The sequence below is a fragment of the Puntigrus tetrazona genome, chromosome 12, assembly GCF_018831695.1.
Source record: "Puntigrus tetrazona isolate hp1 chromosome 12, ASM1883169v1, whole genome shotgun sequence".
In the NCBI taxonomy this organism is placed as follows: Eukaryota; Metazoa; Chordata; class Actinopteri; order Cypriniformes; family Cyprinidae; genus Puntigrus; species Puntigrus tetrazona.
Genome location: NC_056710.1, coordinates 16,826,527 through 16,851,570, shown reverse-complemented (window position 1 = coordinate 16,851,570; position 25,044 = coordinate 16,826,527). Strand labels below are relative to the sequence as shown.

At 35.9% G+C, this 25,044-nt stretch overlaps 1 protein-coding gene across 1 annotated transcript in view; it reads left to right on the top strand.

Annotated features, from left to right (window-relative positions):
• Positions 1 to 25,044, top strand: part of sdk2b (sidekick cell adhesion molecule 2b) — a 314,896-nt gene that overhangs the window by 148,673 nt on the left and 141,179 nt on the right. The window contains 1 exon segment of the mRNA XM_043254231.1: positions 23,609 to 23,768. Coding sequence (XP_043110166.1) covers positions 23,609 to 23,768 — 160 coding nt within the window.

Here is a 25,044-nt window from a genome sequence, read left to right as displayed (position 1 = left end):
AATATTATATTTGTAAAAAATATAGACGCACACAAATATATTTATGTATGTGCGTGTGTGTGCTTTTGTGTTGTCATTATTATATATATATATATATATATATATATATATATATATATATATATATATATATATATATATATATATATATAATATATATATATATATATATATATATATATATATATATATATATATATATAAGTTGGGTATATTTACTGAGGGGATCTTTGGAAAAAGAGAAAAAATAAATAAGGGTCCTTACAAATAGCAGATTTCATGTCATATAAATATTTTGAAAAAGTGTGTGTGTACTCTTAAACTGTAGTGGTCCATTTTCTTTTTTATTGTATAGAAAGAGCACTGTTCCAAACATCCTTTGTATTCAAAGGACGAAAGTATGTAATGTGGGTTTGGAACAACATGAGGGTGAGTAAACAAATGCATTTTCATTTTGGGTGAACTATAGCTCATATAATAAATGGTGTGGTTGCGGACACAGGGGATTTGCTCCTTTGTCTGGAGACTAAAGCAATAATCAACCAAGTTTATTTCCAGGAACCAAGGCTTTGCCTCGCCTTGCTTGGGTTGAGCCTTGATGGGGTTGCTTCTGGCCTAAAACGCCAAGTTCCAGAGGCCGCGCTGGTTTCAGACCCAACCGCAAGGGTACTGAGAGAGTGAAGTTGAGAAATAGAGATGCGGTGTACTCTTCGTTCTCTGACAGGGTGGATGGGTACGGCCTTGACGTTGATCTTGCCCTAGCATTTCTATGGTCAGTGGTTTTTCTATTTCCATTACCCACTAAAACTGTTTTTTTGGTCCTCTCTTATGTGAAAATGAGACCAGGAGTCATAAATTAGAAAACATCAACAATAGTGGGAAAACACCATGTCGTCATGCTTTAACAAAGGAGCCAGAGTGTTTACGAAGTGTAAAAAAAAGAGTCTTTCCAGAGGTCCAGAAGCTCCATCTGGAAATCTTCTCATTGTTTGTGTTTCTCGGTAACACTCTATATCTTCATGTCTATGTTTGCGCAAGTGTCTTTGTGTGCTTTTTCCCCTCATCCGAGATCGCATTTCCTCGCCTCTGCGGTTTGTCTGTGAAAGCTCTCGGAGGGACTGTGAGATCGAAGTTGATACTGAAAATAGCTTAAAATAACCCATCAAAAGACAGGACACGGAGTAGAGATATTTGGATGAAAAGGCAGAAAATTAGAGGAGAGGAGAGTGGAAAATAGTGTGAAGATCTGACACCAGAGACTTTTGGTCTAGTTAGGAGGTAAAAAAAGTGCACATCATTAGGGTATCACTGGGAAGCTGTACAAAAGGGGGGATGGAGAAAGAAGGTAGGGGTCAGGAGGTCACGCTAAAATAGGTCTAAGCGTCCAGACAGAGAGCCAGGTAGGAGTCTGTCATCTCAGAATCAGGATGCAGAAACCGGCTACGCACGTATCACTCTTGTCTCGAGCACACTAGGTTTTACAAGGACAAATTTGCTGATACTTACTATAATATATATGTAAATGTTGCCTGTTGTGTGCAATACCTATTTTTCCTTGTTTGGCTATGTTTTGATGCTTTTGTACGACACACATAATGAAATAGAGGTGTATCGGTGTAAATGTAAACATTGTTGGAAGGCTCCACTCAGGAAACAAAACTGCGTATACAAGTATAGAGTAAATACATTTAAAATGAGACACTTTTGTTATCGAGATTAATGGAAGAAAGCTTCCTTAATTATACTTATAGACAACTATTTAGGTGTTGCATCACCCAGAAGGGGTTTATTTTGCTATAATAACAGGGTCACTATATATCATCTGCCTATATATGTATATAGACACAGAATATATATTATTATGTAAAAAGCATTGAATTTAGGAAATTGATTGCCTTCAAATACACTTCTTTTTAGAGCGTAGGGAGACTGACCCATAAAAAGATACATTTCATTTTAATGTTATTGTTTATTGTAATTCGCACAATCATGGATAATGTAATTTTCATCAAGCATTGCATTGTGAGTCTAAATAATCACGGCTCATAGCTAGTAAGAGCCTCATAGCTATTGTTATAGCTGTACGTTATTGCTAAAAATCAGAAATGAATGGGATTTTCGTTTGGCTACTTCTGCAACTCAACTGTTGCACTGCTTACTACTTTCCTCTGTGGAATAAAAAAAAAAGGTATTTTATAGAACATCTTCATAAATTAAACTGGCCACATACTGCATTTTCACTGTATGGACAAAAACACTTAAACGTACTTATTATAAAGTATACATTTACAAAGTATACATCTCTTTAAGACGGCTTTTCCAACAACAAAATCTTTGTTGCACATTGATACTTGCATGCTCCAATCCTCAACACCAAAATCAATCTGATTATGTATACAAATGCACATGCGGCGTATCAAGCCAATAATACAGAAACTCACGCTACGCTAGCTTCCGTTTCCTCTCTGCTAAATGTTAAATGGACAATGACCGCTGTGCAAATGGCGCTCAATAACATTTAATTCATTGTAATTATTGTGGACATCATCATTAGCACCGGAAAGGCATTTGGATTATTAGTGCTGCTATTAGCATCAGAGACAATTGATCTCGTATTTGTGTTTTGTCAAGTATGGTGTCGTGGAAGGAGGTCGCGTCTAAATAATTCGCTGTTATTAGTGCAGCTTTATGACCTTATGCTCTTAATTTAGTTCATTTACTTCTCAGCGTTGTGTTTGCTTTGTTGCAACCCAGCCATAGAATTCATCTAACTCATAATGGTTGAACTTAGCCTCCTGATGTGGGTATGCGTGCGTGTGTGTGTGTGTGTGTGTGTGTGTGTGAGCATGTGTGTTTCGTGCATTAGCTTTGATCTCTCCACACGCAGATTATCCACGGGGAGAGACGTATATCCAGTGCTTCCACACAAGCATAATTAAATCGTGTGGATCCTGTAATTGCTGCTTTTAAACAGAACTAGATTAGCAAAGATTTCTCACAGGAATGTTTGCCTAGCGGCGCAGGAGAAAATATAATTCCCATGCAGCCGTGTGAGTGGCATGCTGAATACCGAAAACGGTCTTAGAGTCTCTCCCCGGCTGAGCTTAAATGCACTGAAGCAGGCGACAAAAATGGTTTGCATGTTTTTGCTCTGGGGTGTTGTGAAAGACACAGCTGTCATCTCTAGGAAGTGCCGTGGTCATCATGGCCGACTAGTTTATCTGTGCGGTTCAAGGGAAGAATGTGATCTCAGAGTTGTCTTGAAAGTCATATTTGCATCAGACTAAATTAACATTCATTAGTGTCTTCAAACATAACTGTTATCTAAAAAACATGCAGTGTAAATGATTGTATGATCTATAGTGCCTAATAATAACTGAATTATTCAGAAGAAACAAGACATTTAAATAAATTTTAATGTAATTTAAATGCATTGGCTTTTTAGAGGGAAATGTGTGTTTGTATTAAAACCTACATATATTATTACTGTTATCTACAGTTATATTAGAACACAAAGTTGTTTTGTAACATGTACTGAATGCGTAAATTACTAAGATGGTTATTTTAAAATAAATGAGATAAACGTTAAATGTGATAATTAGTAACGTAAGTAAAAAATAACTCCAAATTATCTTTCCACTTTTGCGTTTTTTATCATGTTCGACAATCTTTTAAAGAGTGAATGTTTAATAAGAAAAAAATACTTGTAAACTTGAGGGAAAATGCCATTCCCTCACATCAGGAAACCTGTTTTTAATTAATTTTTAATTGATTGAGCTGCTGGTGGAGTCTTTGAAGTTCTGATACCAGCTGGGGGTGACTCAAAATTATTTTTGGGTAAGAAAAAATTATTAAATAAATAAAACTGTTTGTTGTGACGGTTCGCAGAAATGTGTAAAAAAAAGAAAGAAGGAGAACCAAAGAACCCTTCAAAACTAAAAGAAAAGCCTCCGAAGCCTGTTTATGGATGTTCCGAAATTTGTGTTTTCAGCAAGTGCATGACTGAAGCCGGCGCATGGTAAATTGAAATGGCTCCTTTTGAGCTGCTTGAGTTTCATGTTACAGCAAAGCAATGTTTGCAAAACCGAGGAGGGTTTGTTTATGATCTAAACTTTTGAAAATAAATGTTCCAAAAGGAGATTTTAACAACACCGCCGTAGAAGGACCATTTTGTGGACCGTAGAAGGTTCCAAAATGTGTAAAGAATATGTTAGTAACCTTCTGTGCAATGGAAAGGTTGTGTGGATGTCATTTATTTTTAAGACTGGCAATCCAGAATACTCACGTCTCACAACTGATTCTCACGTAACCCCACTAAGAAAGTTTAGCTTCATTGAGTTATATTATTGGGTTAAAACCAGCTCTTGTGTCAATGTAGTGAAACAAGAAAAGAAATATGGTTGCCTTCATACCGCTGAAAGAGCATTGACAGGCCTAGCTGTTACTTCTGACGGTTATATTTTGAAGCAAGCAAAACATCTACGTGGTAGGACTAACAATCCTCAATATTTCCTGTATGATTGAAGCGTGACAGATGTTGCACCTAAGAGTCATGTCAACATATGGCTCATGCGACGTATTTCAACAGTGCCTGGCGTCTTTTACACTGTAGTTGGCATTTAAATGTGTGAATGTGTCTGCCCCCCAGGGACCGCTAGATGCTAAAGGTTACCTGTCTTCTCCACACATGTCTTTTTCTTCATTTCCTGAAGTAATTTCAGATTTCTTTTTTTTAACAGTTTCTCACCTCGTTGTTGTGGTTTCTTGACTTTCACAAGCAGAATTGCAGTCTGTTCTTCTGCCTCGTGTTTGGCTCCGGGGGACGGCTCTGAAGCTAGCTCAAGCTAACGCTCACTCCTTTCAGGCTGGAACTTCTTGTTTATGGAGCAGAGATTATGTATTGTCATGCGCTTGGCTCTCCAGCTTTGAGAGAAATTGGCAGCATGTTGAGAGGCCAACCGAGGTTAGTTCCCATAAGAGCACGTACATCTGAATGCTGTCAGTCTGTGCTATGAGCAGTACTCCATCTTTCATGTTACTTCAGCACATACTGTCCATAAAAAAACACTTCTGATTCTGAATGGCCAACTCTTGATATATCTTGCAACTATATTTATTATATTTAGCTTCAGGTGGATTTAAAGGTTCACCTCGGTTGTTCTATGTATCTATATATGTATCAATTAGTTCTGTGAAATGATGGCTCAAAATAATCATTTTATGTATATGTGTTCACAGTCTGTGTATGTGTGTGTGTGTGTGTGTGTGTGTGTGTGTGTGTGTGTGTGTGTATGTATGTGTATGTGTATGTGTGTATGTGTGTGTGTGTGTGTGTGTGTGTGTGTGTGTGTGTGTGTGTGTGTGTCTATATTATGTCTATAGCTAGCTCTAGCTAGTCTATCTAGAGAGCTCACTAAAAATTGTGTAGAAGTATAGTAGAAGTAAATGTGATATGATATATAGTAAAACTGTACTATTGTTAAATGGTTTCTATTATTAGATTCACAATTACTTCTGTCTTTTGTGTTACATGATACTTTAAAAAAATGTGTATGCTGATTTGCTGCTCAAAAACTATTATCAGTATTAAATCAGTTGTCTGCTTAATATTTAATATTTGCACTGCAGTGTTATAGTTATATATATATATATATATATATATATATATATATATATATATATATATATATATATATATATATATATATATATATATATATATATATATATATATATATATATATATATATATATATATATATATATAAGAGAGAGAGAGAGAGAAAAAGTTTTTACATTTTAGATTTTTTGTTGGAAACACTGATTAATGTAAACCGTCTGATCTTTAATCAGCTTTCTGGGATGAATATTATACCGTCCTAGCACTCAAATGATCGGCAAATATATTTATCATCTCATATAATAACCGTCACATTCTTCTTCCATACGTCTCCCCATTTCTCATTCCTCAGCCCCCAACTATTCACTAATTAGGAACTAATTACCCAGGCAAGTGTAAACAATCACGACAGATGGTGTAAATCTTCTAAATTAATGCTAATGACCTTGAATTCTGATAGGTTGAAGTGTCTACTTTGCCTCCCTCCTTTAATTATTCGGCCTACTTTTGCATTGACACCATGTTGTTTTTGAACAAACCTAGACATGTATGAGTCTAGGCTTTTTTGGGTCTCGCTGTCTGCTCGGTTTGTGTGTGTTCTTCTACTTGTTTACTAATTGTATTAGCATTGCAGATGCTGATCTTACCTTTGTGCGTAGTGTACTGCAGGAAAGATCAAATGTTTAAATGTTGCTTTCTCTCTCCAGAGGAGCAGTCTTTTCCTGCACTCTTTTCTCCAGGTGTCTGCGGACACCTCCTGTTGTGTCAGTCTCAAGGTTTTCCGCTATAGATAAACTCCATTACTGTGAAAAAAGTCTCTGAATAGCTTGCAGTCAATTTTAAGTGTCCATTAGTGAGGAATAAAGGCTGTTATCTCCAAATAGTGCTATTCAGATATTAGTCATGTTATGGATTTGCTCTCAAACACACATGGGTTAAATAGGAAATATGTTTTTTTAATTTAAGTTTAATATAGTACTGTAGTGTCTAAAAGGATTAACTGTAATTAATCGCATCCAGAACAAAAGTTTTGGGTTAAAAACTAATGTGTGTGCTTTGTATATTTATATGCATATATAAAATACAAACACAAATGCAATTAATGGATCTGATTAATTGATACATTTGCCAACAGAAATATTATATTTCAATAAGAAAAAGTGAGCATGGATTCACTATATAATGCACAACATAAGTCAAACAGACCACACTTTGAGGTTATTACAGAATACATCCCCATTTATTTTTATTAGATGAAAAAGATGACTGAATAATTGTCTTTTGTGTTTCTTATATGGCATAACATTATTTTTAAACGTTAAGAAGGAATTAAATGATGACAGAACGTTCAATCCTTTATTTCTTTAATAACTGACTTTGGACAGGAACAAGTAAAAACTATTGTTTCTTTCTTCCGAATCAGATTCACCACAACTGCAGCCTCACAGGTGGAAAAAAAAGTCATATCGTAGACTAATTAATCGCAAACCTGCTACTCATTATTTCTCATTGAACTCTCATTTCAACTGGAAAATCAGTCACTTGCAGAGAGAAAGAACAGGTGTAGAGACAGACAGACCGACAGAAAGGGTGAATGTTAATGGCGTCTCTGGCAGTGCTCCTCAGGTGCTCGTAACTAACAGAGGAGGCCAGCTGCCCTTCGCTCCTGTCTCTCTGAATTAATATCTTCATTTGTTGGCTCATTGACGACATTAATTGCTTTCCGGTCACTTTATCGGTGGACCGCAAATCAACCAAGAGGAAGTAAGTGGTTCGGTGTCACTCTCGGGTCATAGTCTCCCTCTCTCTCTGCTTCTCTGTACTCACACCCTTTCTTTCCTCTGTGCATTCATCCTTTTCAACAATTGATCATTCTGCCCTCTCACCTCTTTTTTTCTCACCCTTCCTCCAAAAGCTAAAAAAAAACACTGCAAGTTTCTCTAGACATCCTATAAATAGATTGTTTGCCACCTCGGACGCTACTGACAGTTTCCCAGGGAGCTTAAGCTTAGACTCTCCACCTCGCTATAGGGCTAATCTGAAATGTGTTCTTTAGAAAGAATATCATTTGGCTCAATCGTTTAAAAAATCAAATGCCAGTCACAGTTTTTGCGTTATACATGTCAAAAAACTCAAGTACCCTCATGATTCAAAGGACACACCAGAGTGGTACTTTCCCAGTAATGGTGCTCCGTGGTTTCCCTCTTGTTGTCGTCCATCTTGTTTCATCTTCATCAGGTGTGGCATTTCCTCAGCCTGACAGGTGTGCAGTGGCATCTCATTTGCCTTGTACACACGTCCCAGAACATCTGTTTCTCACCAGTCAAGTTTTTGCTGCCGTCCCCATCAAGAGGAAAGGCTTCTTTGAATTCACAGTTCCGTGTCCTGAAAAGACTACCAAAGGCTTCCAGCTCATTAAGATATTTAATTGTTTATTTCACGTTGTCTCATTCCAGGTTATGTTTTTCACAGACACTGAGAGATTGAATTCTGCTCAATGCATCTGAGATGGTCTCACAAACCAAATAATTTTTTGGCATACGTTGCAGTTTCTGTGAAAAGTCCATTTAAAATGTTGCTGGTATTCAGACAAAGCAACCCCACCAATATTAAATGTATGCATTTTAAAACTCTTAAAACTCAATTCAGATTTAATAATAGTTGTAAGACATAAGACTGGAAACAAAGTATTCATGTCCTGCAAGCTCTAAGTCTGGAATGTCTTTTACTCTTTAATTAAGGCCAAAATAAGCATTTTTTTTCTTTTTCAGAAACTCTCTTGTTTACAGTCTGCTAACCTCTAAGCAGCAGTTACCAGGGCAGAGGTCACATTAAAGGGGTGTTCTTTCATAAAGCTGAGGCTAAAACAGCAAAGCATGAATCTAGAATATACTGATAAAATGCACACCTTAAATGTCTTTTATATCGCATTATAAAGCATCTGCCAAATATATAAATCATAAAGGTGAAGCTGGTTGACCACAGCATCCAAAACACAACATATGCTTGTGTTTTTGCACATAACCTGTATGAAGTTTTTAGCAGTTCGTGTCCCGTCCCTTAAAGAGATGATGAATTTGCCTTTCATAGTCTGGGTTTAGACGTTTATTGAACATCTGTTCAAGTTAAAGTAAGTTCAGACGGGTTTTTCTGAGCACAGAAATATTGGCAAAAGAGACTGGGAAATGAAAAAGCAGCGTGTGACCAAAGTAGTGTGTGCATATGAATACATCTGTGTTAGTACAACTTTGAACAGTACGTGACCCAAAATCCAAAAATGCATGCCAACCTCTTTACACCTTTCAAAGATCTCCAAGTCGTTTTCCGTCTACTCGGTCGCCTGATAGAAACCATTCTGTCCTTTGTCACAAAGAAAAACGCAGGAGCGGGCGGAATAATGCTTCTGGAAAATCCATTAGGACTTCATCTGCATCAGAAAGGCAACGAGAACGGAAAGCAATGGGTCATTCATAGGGAGAGGCCTGCTGCTTGTCTGGCTTTTAAATTTCATGTAAGAGTTTTGTGTGTCCATGTGAATCTTTATCTGTGTGTTACACATCATGCGAGCAACCACTCTGGAAGGAGCATTCACAATGCTACTATAGCAACTGGAAACCATATTTTGTTTCTAATTTTAAATTTTACCATCCAGATTTCATGCAGATGGCGCATCCAATAGTTCATAAACTTGTACAGAATGGCACATTTGTTCTACTTAGCTTTGTTTGTCAATTGTGATTTTACTTAAATGGGATCTATCTATCTATCTATCTATCTATCTATCTATCTATCTATCTATCTATCTATCTATCTGTCTCTATCTCTCTCTCTCTCTCTCTCTCTCTATCTCTCTGTCTATCTGCCTGCCTGTCTCTGTCTGTCTGTCTGTCTCTCTCTCTGTCTCAAACTCTGTCTGTCTCTTTCTCTCTCTTTTTTTGTCTGTCTGTCTTTATCTATTTGTCTGTCTGTCTCTTTCTCTCTTTCTCTCTCTCTCTCTCTCTCTCTCTCTCTCTCTCTCTCTCTCTCTCTCTCTCTCTCTCTCTGTCTGTCTGTCAGTTCATATCTATCATTTTATCCATCCACTGTCATTCAATTATCCATCCATCTGTCTATCCATCCATCCATCCATTGTTCTATCTGTCTTTCCTATCAATCGTTTTCTCCATCATTTAAGTTTCCATCTATCCATTCATCATGTAAGGGTTATTCTTTCTGTCCTACCACCCACCCACCCATCTATTAATTTGAATCATTACAAAGTGTCCTTGAGCTTAAGAAAAGAATAACAACAGGGTTTAAACCTTATTTTTATGTTTATGTTTTTCGAATCTAATTTATGCAGTGAACACAGTTACCTTTCATCAAAATGACCTTTTAACCTTTAGTATAAAGCAAACGCCTCCAGCAGGCAGATGATGCCCTGCTGTTGTTATGCATGTCCTGCAGTATCATGCAGTACTACACCTTGAGGTAACTGCTGTCTGAATTCATAATGGTATTGTGCGTTTGCTTATTTTGTGTGTTTTAATGGCACAGGGCAAGGTGAGGGATAGACATGACCTTCAGCTGTGACAGTTGTTTGAGAATATGTTTTGTTGGACTAAAGAATTCCACATACTCAAAATGACACAGCACCAGTCTGATTTTTATTGGTTCCTCCCTCTAATCTGCCACCAAGGTCAGGGATCTTAAAACCGGTGCTTAATTCCACTTGCGTAATCTTAATAGCTGACACGGCCATGAACCTGCTGCATTCCTCATACATTTGTTATTCATTATGGATCATCACACTCAAGTCCTTGACTTTACTCGTTCGCCTCCCGTTTCATAATCGCTGTTGTAGAAGAGCCTAGCAGGGGTCATGAGCGCTGGGACGGACCGGCGTTACGTCATTCAGAGACGAAGCTGATCGATTGCGGTACATGATGCAAGCAGAAGTGTTTTTTGCAACGTCATTAGATGCTTGTTTTGAGGTAGTGGGAAAAAAGCCATGGTGTCTGGGGCATTTATCATTCAGACTAGAGAAGGCTCATCAGGAACGCAGCAGAACGTTCCTCTGTAATTTCTCGCTAGACACTGTGATCATGCCAGGCTCTTTAGAGACTCGCTGTGGCGGCATTTTGCTTTTTAGGTCAGTGGTCATGTTGTAGAAAATAGAATTCCCTGTGGATTTTTCTAGCTGGTGTGCTTGTATTATGCCTGTGTTTTGTTTTTGTTTTTGCAGGATTTAGTGTGTGTGTGTGTGTGTTTACCTGGAATAAAACTGAAATAAAATACTTATAATATAAAATAATGTAAAAAAGAAGGAAACTATTAACGTGATAAAAACACATTTAACACAATTACTAAAAATGTAACTAAAATTTGCCATTTACAGTAGATTAAAAATATAAACTAAATGTAAATTAGATATGAATTTGCAACTATAGAAAGTAAAATAAGTTTAAAATGAATGGAAATAAATAAAACTAACACTCAACTAAAACTAAAGCCTAAATGCATAAAAACAGTATATAAAAAATAGATATGGCAAAAATAGAAATAGAAAAATATAAATAATTTAATAAAATTAAAGTATGTAGATCACTAATGTAAATAGGTGCAAAAAAAATCAAGCAATCGTTATTTTATTTTATTATATGCAAAACTCTGCTGATATTATATTAGAACTGTTATTTCATTGCAATTAATTATTTTATACATTTTCTGAAACACAATTTTGGTTCTTATGTTGTTGAAGATTCTACTGTACTGTACTTACTGTACTATAAAATGTGTTATCGTAAAATTCCTCAATTCAGACCCGAACGCATAAACTGCTTATGGGTTTTTGCTTGTTCAAATATTATTTTTACTGTCATATATTGCAGCGGAAATCAAGTCATGCATAACAATGTATTCAATGTTGAAAAATTTCCTACCACAGAAGCAAAGCTATCTCACACTCACAGACACATTTTTACACCAATTCATGGCCACCTTAAAATCAAGAAGACTATGGGGAAAGATAAGAAGAGAAGCTGTAAAAGTTCAGCAACTCGCTCAAGTTTTCCAGCTTTTTAATTGTTTTCTCACTTCCCGAGAGGTGCATGACTTAGCAGTATTTCCCCCTACAGCAGCTGCTTGGCTGTCATTTTTGTCATTTTCATTAACTCCTTTTTGGGTTTCCAAAGACATGAATAACTCTAGAGAGGCCCTTGGATTGGGACCTAATATCAAACAGCCAAAACATTCTAGTACTCATAGTATGCATAGTAGTCTTTATGTGCCATTTAGGGGAGAATTTATTTAAAATCGATCATATGATATTAATAGACCAGTGTGAAAAACTGGCCTTTACCGTCTGTAGCTAATTGGCTTTATTTTTACACATCGCATGAGACAGGCGGTTGTGCTTGCACACATTCTTCTAAACAAATATGTTTTCAACAGCTTGCTGCTTTGCCCCATCTTCTCAGCGTTTAACAGGTTGTTCTGATTATTGTTTACAAATGGTGTTCCATGATTCATTCGTAAAGCTGTTTTTACTGACATAAGGATGAACTAATTGGTGATTTACCTTCCCATGAAATATGGATGTGAGATGCACACGTTTGAGGATATTTCTTCATAACTATGTGTTCTATGAAGTAATCTGAACGTGTGATATCCTACATCAGATTAGAGTGTGATTCTCTCATTCATTAACACCAGGGCTATTCTCAGGACCTGCTCGTTAGCACAGCACTCATGTTAGAGGGCATTGTGTGTGCTTGTAATTGTGTGTACTCAAATAAACAGCATTATGTATGTTGACCAGTGTGTGCATTTATGAAGGCAGGTGGTTTTATTGTATTTTATTTTATTTTATTTTATTTTATTTTGATATATGTTTCTAAATTTAGGCAGTTAATATGTTATTTTATTTAATTTTTATTTCTGATAAATAACTAAATCTGTAAAAAAATGTATTTCGATTTATTATTTAGGTAATTGAATTATAAATGTAAAAAGTTAGATTTAGTTATTTTCTTTCTTAAAACAAAACATTTTATTTTATTTTTTCATGAATAAAAATGGTTAGTATATTTGTTAGACATTAAATAGTACTTTATTATTATTATTATTATCAAAATAAATGATTATCATTATCAAATAAAATAATTAAAGATACATTTTTATGTTTTATGATTTTTATTTCAGATATTTGCCAAGGCAACATTTCTTATTTCATTTTAGTTAACTTAGCATACAACAATAATAAAAATAAATCACAAAATTTTGTATTATTAAAATGTTAATTATCTATGTGGATGCTGAGGTACAGATTTGAATACAAATTATATTTTAATTTAAACTTATATTCTAAATATCCTTCTAAATTTTTAAGACATTTTCTTGTCCAAGTTCTTTTCGGCCTGTCCTACAGGGGGCAGCAGACAAGGCACAAACATACGACAGCACTCGTTCCTCTCACACTCTTTCATCACAACTGTACTTCATTTGCAAAGTTCTCTGGGGAAAATGAAGATGTCTAATTCTACTGACAAGCCTAGAAAGTTCTCCGCCGTCCGTGGCATTTTGAGTGGGAGGAGATCACACATTTATGGAAGTGTGAAATAGAATGATGGGGTCATTGGAACTGTCAATCACTCGCACACTGATGGACTGACTGGCTGAGAGAGCTGTCGCTCAGCATGCCGTCCGGTAATGACATCGTCACTCAGGTGGAGAGAGTAACTTAAAGGGGCGGGACAGAGGAGAAGATGGACAGGCCAGTTAATGGAGGTGTCAGTAAAATTGGCCTCTTTGGGAGAGCAGTTGGGCCTGGACACAGAAAGAAAGAGAGGGAGTGTATGTTCGGAAATACAGATACACCTAGATACAAGTCCATGCACTTTCACATATATATATATATATGTATATGTGTGTGTGTGTGTATGTGTGTTTAAATAAAATTAAAAATATATATATAAAAAATATTAAAAATAAACAAAAGAGATACAAAAAAAAAAAAAAAAAAATATATATATATATATATATATATATATATATATATATATATATATATATATATATTTATTTAAAAAAATTTTTAATAAAATTATTTTATATATCTATAAACATAAGTGATGTTACCTCTTAATGATAGATGCTGCTAATAAAATGTATTTATTATTTATTTATGAAACAATGAGAGCATAAAACCTATATACAGATGAAACATGTCCGATTCTAGTAATAGAATCTTTCATTTTAGAGAATGGATTGTAAATTTGCAAATTGTAAATTATAGATAGTTTTTATATTTCATAAAATAATTTAAAAAAATGTTCAGAATTGTATTTTATTTTTATGCAGAGAGCAGTTTGTAAATCTGTGCAGTTTAAATGAATTATGTTTTAATTAATGCAAACAAACCAGATGCAAGTTGTTTGACAATAAAAAATGCTTTTCTGCATTAGGGATGCAACAGGTCTGCATTGAGTCCTGCCTATTACTCACTATCTGATAGATGCTGTAAGGCCCATTGACTCTGTAAGTGTGTTGGCAGCTGTTGGGCTATTGGGCAAGGAGCTGGCATATGTTAGAATAAAGCGCAGGTGAGGGCCAAGCGTGATTGTGAACTCTGACTGATCTCCACTCTGTTAGAGAGGCTGATACCTGAGGCTATATAGTCAGACTAGACAGGGGTGTGCATGTAGAGGCCATGTTGGCTTGGATTGCGCAGTGTCTGGTCTGGATTCACACTGGCAGTGGGAAATTCCTGTTGGCTTCATCAGTGAACTGTAATGTTGTCTTACTGTCGGTCAATAACTGTTCTAATATGAGCCAAAATCAGCAGGCAATCGTTTCTCTTAGCCCTTGTGCTTTCTGTTCTGTACACAAACCACACGCGGTGTAATGGGAAATGGTTTCTTCATTAGAAGCTCATTAAGGGTGAATTAAGGATTAGTCTGGCCTGGCTGCCCAAAGTCCTTACTATTCCTCTTCCAAAAACACCCATCAGAACCCTCCGGCCTTCACAAACCCAACACCACAAAACAGCTGTATGCTAATAGCAACACTATATTAAATATATGAATTTAGCAAGCAAATAATATATATCTTAAGGACTATATTGAAAGAAAAGACCTTTGCGTGCTGCGAGATGTATGTTGACAAAGCTTGTTTCCATCACAGAATATATTTATAAAAAGGTTGTCGTCATTTCTTTTTAATCAGAATTGTAAGGTGTATTTTACACATGGATTTCTGAGGGAAAAAAAGGCAGAACTGCAAAATGTAAACCAAAAAAAACGTCAGATTTGAAATTCTGAGGGGACAAAAAACAAGAATAGCGAAATGCAAACTTGGAATTCTGAGGAAAAACGGTCACAATTTCCAGATACTGACATTTTGTACTTTTCTTACTTAGAGTTTATATCTTGCAGTTGCGAGGCATTAATTGTGAGATTAAAAAAGGCTATTTTTTTCTCAGACTTGTGAGTTTGTATATCGCAGTTGCGAGTTATTAATTGCACAGGACAAACTTAGAATTAATGCGGTGAAAAAAGCCAGAATTGCGAGAAGAAAACTTGCAATCCGTAACTTGCAATCATTGTTCTGGTTTCTGAGAAAAGTCACGATTAAAACATCTGACTTGTGAGATAAGATTCTTCTATAAGAAATAAGCTTCTGTTGTACGAAGCAAGGCAAAGGATGAAGAAAGAGTACGTACGCTGTATCCTCGTGTGCAACCTCTTTTAAATCAGAAGTCAAACCTTTGACCCAAGCACAAGCAATCCTCTAGCTTTAGCTGCCAAATGTGCTAGCACTGTTGCTATAGAAGGCTAGAAAAAGTCTTTGTCCGTAGTAAAGATGAAACGGTGTGGGTGGAAAGGTGGTTGTCTGTGCATGGTGTGAAGTAGACTCTTGACCTATGGCAGTGACAAAGTGAAAAATAGCCTTGACCTTCAACTGTGACGATAGTTTCTGAGTGCATAGACTTAATTCACTCTTAAAGACACACTAGTCCAGATCAGGGCATTGAAGAGCACTAAATTATTCCCACAATCCCCTTAAAAACACGCAGAGCCTCACAAGCATGTTGTAAAATCAGTTCCATTAAAGGGAATTGTAATGAAAGAAAGGAATAGAAACTGAAATTGTTTGCCCCGTCCAAATACTATAAATAGTAGAATTAGTAGATAAAATTATAGAATATAAATAATTCAGTTAGAAGTACTCTCGTAGTTATAACTCTAATCATTTGCATCTGCTCTTAAATAAAAATAGAAGAAAGCCAAGAGGGCTTGGATAATAGCATCCTGCATTCATCTCCACCGTGCTGCCGTAGTTCCCATGATGCTCCTCTCACGCTGCCACTCTCCGCAGCTGCCGCAATTAGGACAATTATACCTGAGTGATTGTTTCTGCTATTTTGTCTAATAGTGGCAAGTTGAGAAGTTCTTCAGATTAAAGATCTAGCTGAGACGTGAACTCGCACACTGAACTCAACCTCTGAAAACATCCTGAGTCTGCTTTATCTTGAGGGTACGTGTCCAAAAGTGTGGAAGAAAACTGATCAATATCGTTCAAAATGATGCACAGCGAGTTTGTAGTGCGTGATTGCTTTCAGTATGCACTCAATAAAATCATCATATGTATGCACAATGCAAACTTTACTTCCAAATACCCGAAGATGGGCGTTCGTGTTCTAAGGATGGAGACGTGATGGAGGACTTTTATGTATTTTGTGTGTGTGCATATATAAAAAAAGTATTTTTATTTTACATTTTTTTAACATATTTTTTGTTTGGATTTTATTTTGAGTATTTTTTTTTATATACGATTTTTATTCATATTGTAATTTTATTTATAATTGATTTAGTAATTATTCAGGTTTTTTATGCTATAATATAATACATAATTCATAAATTGAAATTAGCTGGACTTTTTTTTTTCAACTTTTTTCCCCCTGCAATGTTTAAAGTTTAATTTCTGTAACAGAATGACATTTTTGACTCTTGTCACATTGTTTTGACTCTTACGTAAAACCCACGTGGCACTCACAGCTCCCACAGAGAATGAATTAGAAACTGCCAATAAAGCTCCGCTCTCTCTGTACCTGTGAACATGTACGCTTAAACTGCAGAGGTGGAGAGTGGTCAGGCCGAGGTCTAAAAAATTAAAAAAATGGTATCCTTCATCTTTAATAATATGTAGCCTGTTTGCCAGCTTTCTGGTGTTTCATCTTTTAGCTGCAAATGAAGGCAACTCAATTTAAAAAGTTGATTCGAATAGCTTTCCTTTAAATATCAGACAAATGCAAAACTAAATTAAGAAAACAAAGTGAAACACCTCAGCATCTCACCTGCTGGGTTGAAATAATGCAGTGTTATTGCACCTGCGTCACCGAAACAGTCGGCTGTAATAAACTATCTTCAGCTGTGTTTTCTGACTTCAGGTGTGTTTGTGATATAAGCCAATAGCGAGCGTATTCTTCCTTACTGTAATACGTTTCTGCAGGCTTTATAGAGACATATTTCCTGTTCCGTCTGCGATGGAACCGCTTTTTTTCCCTGACGACACTCTCTTGAAGATGCCACCGCCATACCGTCTGCCGTATTGTGGGATTAGATTTGCTTTCCATAATCATAATGCCATAATTTGCTTAGTGCAGCCAGTCCACTGGAGAGATTTTATTCCAGCTACTGTGGGGAAATTAAAGCAGTTCGCCCACACACACACACACGCAGACAGACAGACTGAGTCACTGTGTTATCAGCCTTTGTGAAGTCTGTCTTTTTCTAGAGAGAGAGAGCAAGAGTGTGTGCGTCTGGAAAAGTTCAATCAAGCCATCTGGACTGTAATTTATTTTCAAGACGTTACCTAGTTCGATCCCAGACTTTTTCATGACAATCTATTACAAGGTTCAGTTGTTTTGACTGAAACCTCACAGACTTTCTCCAAAGACCTGGATGAAGTACAGATTTCTCAGAGTTAGAGAGAGTGAGACTGTGTCTGTTTATGCTGCACGAATACAGTGCAGGTGTTCTGGTAATTTTTAGATCTCGGTATCATACATCAACTCGGCGCAGAAAGTGTTTAGTTATGAATTCTGTCTAACATGCATTCTTTCTGTAGCTTTTTTTAAGTTATTTGTCTGCGTGAACGTCAGAAGGCAGCTGTCATGTCTCACTGTTGTGATAGAACCTGTTTTCTAAGGAAATGCAAAACTGCATTCTGTTCATACTTCATTTTGTTATGCTCCATCTTTTTTTTATTTCAAGGAACTATTTTGTGTGGATAATTGCTTACTCATCTGCATTTCCTAGAAAATCCTCTCTCATTTGACATGTACTTTATACTTTCATACTTTTAGATGTTATACGTTGAAGAGCGAACAGCTAAGGTGCAGGCTCAGTATATATATATATATATATATATATATATATATATATATATATATATATATATATATATATATATATATACACACACACACACACACACACACACACACACACACAATATAGATTACACACTAATATACCCAAAAATGTGTAACACTAAGTTTAATGCAGCTTTGGATAGTTGCTATTGTTGTTTTGAATAATGTTGAAGTATCCTGTTTAATTAAAAATGTTTCTCTGCACAAAATAAATATGACACTTTCAGCTTTATTTGCAGAAAATAGCCATATAAAAAAAGACAATTTTTTTAATGACATATTAAAAAGGCTGTTTGTTTTTAACCCAAACGCTACTTGCTGGTCATTTTTACATTTTAAAATTTTGCCAATTACTAATTTCATATGAAAAAAATGTTGTCTGCTCACTTATTCTTTTAGATAATTTAATGCATACAGGTCAGAATAAGTATCTTGTTTTGATTTATAAGTATAAGCATAAATTTAAGTTTTACTAGATAGATAGATAGATCACTAATTTTCTCAAATTTTCCAACATAGTAAAACCTAGGATCAAAAATACAGTATTTGCAGTAAGACTTCAGTAACAAATGTCCACATTAAATTTGTAGCTGTATACTTTATACTGGTTGTCTCTGTTTTATTTATCCTACAGAATTTTGGCAGAAACATCTGAGATGCTTAAATAATAAAGGGCTCCATTAAGTTGTCTGTCCAATGAAAGAGCAACCCCTGAGCAATGAAACTTTTCTCTAGGTGTACGTGCGTGAATGTTGGCCTTGTACTGAATGTCTCTCTGGGAAGAGGTTAGAGACTGTCATGGCGCCACACGCACACAGGCTAAATAAAGACAAACAGCGGTTCAGCAATGACTCTGCCCAGATGACATGCTGGTTAAAGATGTGGAAGTGGTTCAGAGATGGAGTCTGTAAAAATACAGTCTTGTATTGTTCACTTTTGTTCAGTTAAATCTTATATTTTACCCACTAGATACGTGCTTTATGTGTACAGCATTTGTTTGCATGTCCATATGACTCCATGCACCTTGCATTCCTTTTGTGTGTGTGTGTGTGTGTGTGTGTGTGTGTGCCTGCACAATTTGCCTCAGGCCTCAGGCTCCACAGACTATATGAAATATACATATACATACATACATACATATATATATTTGCAGCAAGGAAGACACTGAGGGATTCTCTTCTCCTTTCTTTAGATCTGGCTGCAGTAGTGTTGTGGAAATCATGAGGCTGGTTTTTGGGATGCACCCTTATATAGGCCATGTTGGGATTAAATTGATATTCCAGTGAGACGCTGGGAGCAAGATATTTACATATGAATGCCATATTTCTTTTTTTTGTTTGTTTTTGTTTAGAATAGAGCTCTGAGAGCTTTTGGAACCCAAGTTTGTTTGATGAGTGCAAAAATTTGAGGTGGTAAACTTTTGTAACGTTTTTCCTAAAGTTTCATTGTCACCATGGCTGCACATATTTGATAAAAAAAGCAATAAAAACTGTAAAGTTGTGAAATAAAATTACAATGAAAAATATATTTTAAAAAGTAATGTATTTTTGCGAGGGCAAAGCTGAATTATAATCCCGGTCTTTAGTGCCACATGATCTTTTAGGAAGCATTCTTATATGCTGATATGGCGTGCAATAAACAATTGCAAGCTGTTGAGATGAATGAATAGAAAGTTAAAAAAAGAAGCATTTATATGAAACAGAAACAATATGTAACATTGTAAATGTTTTTTATTAGAGCTGTCAAACGATTAATCGCCATTAATCTTGTACAAAATAAGTTTTTGTTGATATAATATGTGTATACAGTGTGTATTTATTGCATGTATATATTTAAAATTAATCATTTGACAGCACTAGTTTTATGTACACTTTTGAGATATATACACACACACACACACACACACACACACACACACACACACACACACATATATAAGTTGTACATGCAGAGATAAAACAAAAGTGCAAATGTTTATTAGCTGATCATATCTACCACAAAATGAAGAAATGATCAAGACTCATCCTCAGTCTTGTGATTATTTAAACACAGTTACTCTACCTGCTTTATTGCATAATAATTTTTACATTTCTGTATTTGTTTTGTGTCCGTGTGTTTGTAAGCACATCACACCTCGATTCTCTTTAATGAGTCCGACACATAATCGCTCATTATGAGAGAAAGCGAGAGAGAGGAGCAAAGGTGCCCGTACTTTTAATAGAAACCACATAGCTTGTGTTTAATTATGGATGTTAACCCCTGGGCAGCGTGTACGCGCTTGTGTGTGCGTGAGATACTCGTTAATGAGTTAAGAAGTGTAATTCTCCGTGTAGCGCTTGTGTCGGGCCTTTTGTGACACCAGCCACCAGACCCCTTTTGGCTCCTCGACAACCTGTCGCCAAAACAACTACCGCAGCCCTCCGGGAAACCCCGTCTGACCCCTTTCGTTCTCCTGCACACTCACGATAACAAGCACGGGAGAAGCAAAGAGCCCATAATTGCAGTGTGTATTCTGAGAGCGTCTTGAACCTCTTCGACAGGCTTTTTTTAAAACTATCTCTAGAATTTACAGCTTTTCACCGTCTACATAACGCCGTCGCCCATTAGGGTAGTTTTTCTCTGAAGGCTTGCAGTGGTAATCTGACTGCTTTTTTTTTTTTTTTTTTTTTTTTTTTTTTTCCAAAGGCCTCTTTCTGCACTGTCTCTTTCATATCTGTCAATTAAGATATGCGTCCCATAAGCCCCTGTACAATTTACACAATTTGGTCCCAGAGCACTTGTTACTGGTCTGCTCATGTAAGGTTACCGAAGGGTATTATCCCCTCTTTTCTGCCATTTACTGCATCAGTAATAGAGACTCTGTGATCTTACTGTTGTATCTCCGCTCCTCTCGTCCCCTCGGAGGCCCATCAGGGTGTTTGTTAGCTCCATTGACGGATCATTAAGGCTTTTAGTCGACCAGATCATTTGTTCTCTAATGAGAGGGAGAAACACGAGCCTTGATACTCATCGATGATCAATGTCTTCTGCCTGTTTTAACTGTATCACTCGTTCTCGGTCTTTCTCTCCCTCTCTTTCTCGCTGTCTGCATCTTTATCTCTCTATCTGAGATAAAAGTGGAGTTCGAAACGCCTGGGAACAATTAGCCTCACCCGTCTAATCAAATCTCTCGCGCGCGAATCCTTCCACCTCGTTTTCATGAAACTTTGCGAATATCCCAAACCGTGCATTACATTAATACCCCTCCTCTTCCTCGTCTGGCCTGTCTCTTCTTCTAACTGGCTTCTGTGTCTTCTGAGCTCTTTACAGAGGTTGGATCCTAATTTGCATACTATCCATACCAAATAGTATGCGAGATTAGGATTAATGCACCCTGAATCATAGCACGTGTGAAATAGTTGGCATGTCTCAAAATGCACAGATGGCAGATGCCTACTTTTTAGGCGAATCTGTGTGTTCTTTTGGGGCTAATATGACTAATCTGTCTGTACTTGGGTCTATTATATGACTGTTTTAAACTGAAGTTTATGATGCTTTTTGAAACTGTTTCAGTAAATGTATAAGCTTCAGAGTTAAAAGGGCATTTGCCCTCATCATAACGACGTTGTAGCTATACATGAAGAGTTGTCATATATTCAATATAATATTTAGTTGGGCTGTGTATCAAATTACATCTCCTGATCAGATTTAGATTATATGATTTCTATGTTAGATATACATGCCATCCATTATTGATTTTTGATTTAGTAACCACTAGTTTTTATCAAAAGTGACATTTAATGACTTTTAATGACTAATGACTGATTTAATTTAAGGATATGCCAGACAAATTAAAAATTTACTGTAACTGTAATAACTGTTTTAATGATTCATTGATTTTAATGATCAAAAGAGCCTGTAACTCTATGAGTCGTTTTTAATGATTCTTCCTCAAAATCGTATTTTATCTTAATTTAACTCTAGGTTGATTCTAGATTCTAGTTCAAAAGAGTCATTTGTTTGTGGTTCAGTAGTTGCGTTGAAAGTTTTCATAAACTAAAGAATCAGTTCATAAGAGTCATTTGTTCATGAATCGAGCTACATGCAGCACTAACGCACGTCTTGTTTACCAGGGTAATGGTTCAAGAGAAACATTGGCATTAATTGGAAATGTTCGTTGTTCAGTAATTCTATTTTTGTAGGACAGCAAACTGAGGTAAATACGATTTGCTTTTGCTAACTTTTAGATTCAGCACTGAGGGGAAGACACGAGTTACTGCATCGCTAATGAAATTCTAGCAATGCACAAATCGTGATTCTTAAAGACAAACGTGATTAAGAAATTCATTTGATAGTTTCTATTTTTTTACCCAGCTGTGATGCTTAATTCAATTGTACTTCCAATTTAAGTAAAAAGTTGCACTGTTTAAGCTTCTTGCAGATATGTTTTGCTGGTCAGTAATACAGTATTGTGTTCTTTAGTCATCTATCTATCTATCTATCTATCTATCTATCTATCTATCTATCTATCTATCTATCTATCTATCTATCTATCTATCTGTCTGTCTGTCTGTCTGTCTGTCTGTCTGTCTGTCTGTCTGTGCCTGTCTGTCTGTCTGTCTATCCATTCATCTGTACCATTTTTACATATTTACTCAACAGTGAAGGACATAATGGAAATATGAAAAAAAAATCTGCATTCACTTCTCTTTTGTTCTCAATGGAGGAGCTAAAAACTAGATTTTAGTGAAACCAGGGACATACCGCAAACTGTCTGCCTAATAGATCATTCTGACAGTTTAATTTTAATGCTTGATTATCATTCAATCTTATAATTGTATTATCCAACCTTTCAATTAATTTGGTCTATATTTACACCGATGATTAGGATCAGAATCGAAATTGTAGTCACTGGCTCTGCGTGTTAAAAGTAACCAGGCTATCTGTTGGAGTAGCTCTCCTGATATTCCGGCTCCTATAGGAATGGAGTATCAGCTCCATCTGCTCCCAGCATCTTTCCATTAGAGGAATGAATACTTTTAGATGTGATAGAGTGCATGGACCCATTTCTAATGATCAGACGTGACTGTGCTGTGTATTATGAAATTGAAATTCACTTACACGTACAGACATGTCTTGAATTAATAAAGAAAAGTCCACCCAAAATATTTTAATTAAACTGTATTAAATTTATATATATATATATATATATATATATATATATATATATATATATATATATATATACATTTATTTACATTTTAATTCTAATTTTAAATATTTTGTTAATCATACTTAATTATTTTAATTCACTTATTGTGTTTTTTATTTCTATTTTCTAGCAGCCATTTTTTTTTTTGAGTTTGTGTATATTCATATTCAGTCTGTTTTTGCTTAATTGAACTTCACACACGACAACAGGCCATGTTTAAAGTTCTGGGTGCAAATACCAGCAGCAGGCTGAGGGCACAATACAGCCAGTGTCTGTGAGCAATAGTCGGTCATGTTCACCTGCTGCAGGTCAAACAGTGTTTACCCTCAGAAGCAATTCCCACTCTCTTACATTCTCCTTCTTTGTCTGTGCCTTCCTGCAGATGATGTTCCTCCATACTTTAAAACGGAGCCTGTCCCGAGTCAGTTGCACCTGGAGAGGAACCGGTTGGTTCTGACCTGTATGGCCGAGGGGAGCTGGCCTTTGGAGTTTAAATGGATCCACAACGACACAGAGATCACACGGTTCTCGCTGGAGTACAGGTCAGCGTTTTTCCATGCATACGTTAAAACTTTGCTCCAGCAGGGATTATTTTTGTGTAAATACGTATTGTTTTCTAACATGCGATGCATCAGAAACAGTCGTTATCAAAAAACCCATGAGCTTTACACTGATAGAAATGTGCATTCGGTTTAGCTAGACTTTTTTTATTGCGTATACGAATGTAACATTTATAGGTGTAAAACACACATTTTTTAATTTTTGGATAGATACTGAAACATATAAATAATTGAAAACAGCATAGGCCTACATAGAAAACAGGTTTTGTGCGCCAAAATAAATATTACATGATTATCATGTTACTTATTTTAAGGTTTCAAAGTGTAGTCTTCTTTAACGTTCTGTAATCTTTTCGAGTAAGCAACAGAAATCCCAAAGAACTGAACAAAATGTTCAGAATTTCATACTGACTACACATACACATATATTATGTTTTTGCTGTTGTTTATTTACTTATTTTTGATATTGATTTTGTTTTGTTTTTTTTTTACTAAAAGTTCTGAGTGTAACTTCAGAGTTAGCTTTGGGTGTGTTTTGCTTTCTTTCCCACCCTTCGTACGTGCAGAATAATATTAATTATTGATAAAAACATTTAAATAACCCAGACAAAGTCGAATCGTACCAACGGATTCTTGTTAAGAATACAAATGAAAGAAAATAGGATTCAATTTTTAGTTTATTTAAAGTGTTAACTGAGCCTCATGTCAATCCAAATGTGTATGTCTATATCAGTGTGATATTTACAAAAATGTCTTTTTTCCATACAATAAAAGTTCAGTGCTTTTTTTTTGGACCCCACTGACTTATATAGACTATACTGTAGGTTTGGAATGACATGATGATGAATAAACGATAGCGTATTTTTCTTCTTTTAGGTGAGCTTTCCCTTTAAGTACAGCACTGAGCTGGCACTTTTTTATTCGAAGCTATATTTCTCCATCTCGTAAAAAAAAAGCAAGAAGCTCTCTCCCTAGCAATGGAAGTAACCGATATGACAAAATATTAGTTTTATTAGGTTATAATTCTTATATTATTACTTGCGATTAGAACAGCAGGAATGCGATGACACATAAATTGTTCCGTCTTTATTTTGTGAGGCAAAGATTCAAAGGAATAATTATTCGCTGTTGAAAAGCAGGAATTCACTTTTAAAGACGATTGTATCTGCCATCAAATGTGCTCAGGTCATCCAGTTTGGACTTTTTTTTAATTAACTACCCTCAGAATATAATGTAAACTCTGGAGCTGTGGTGAATG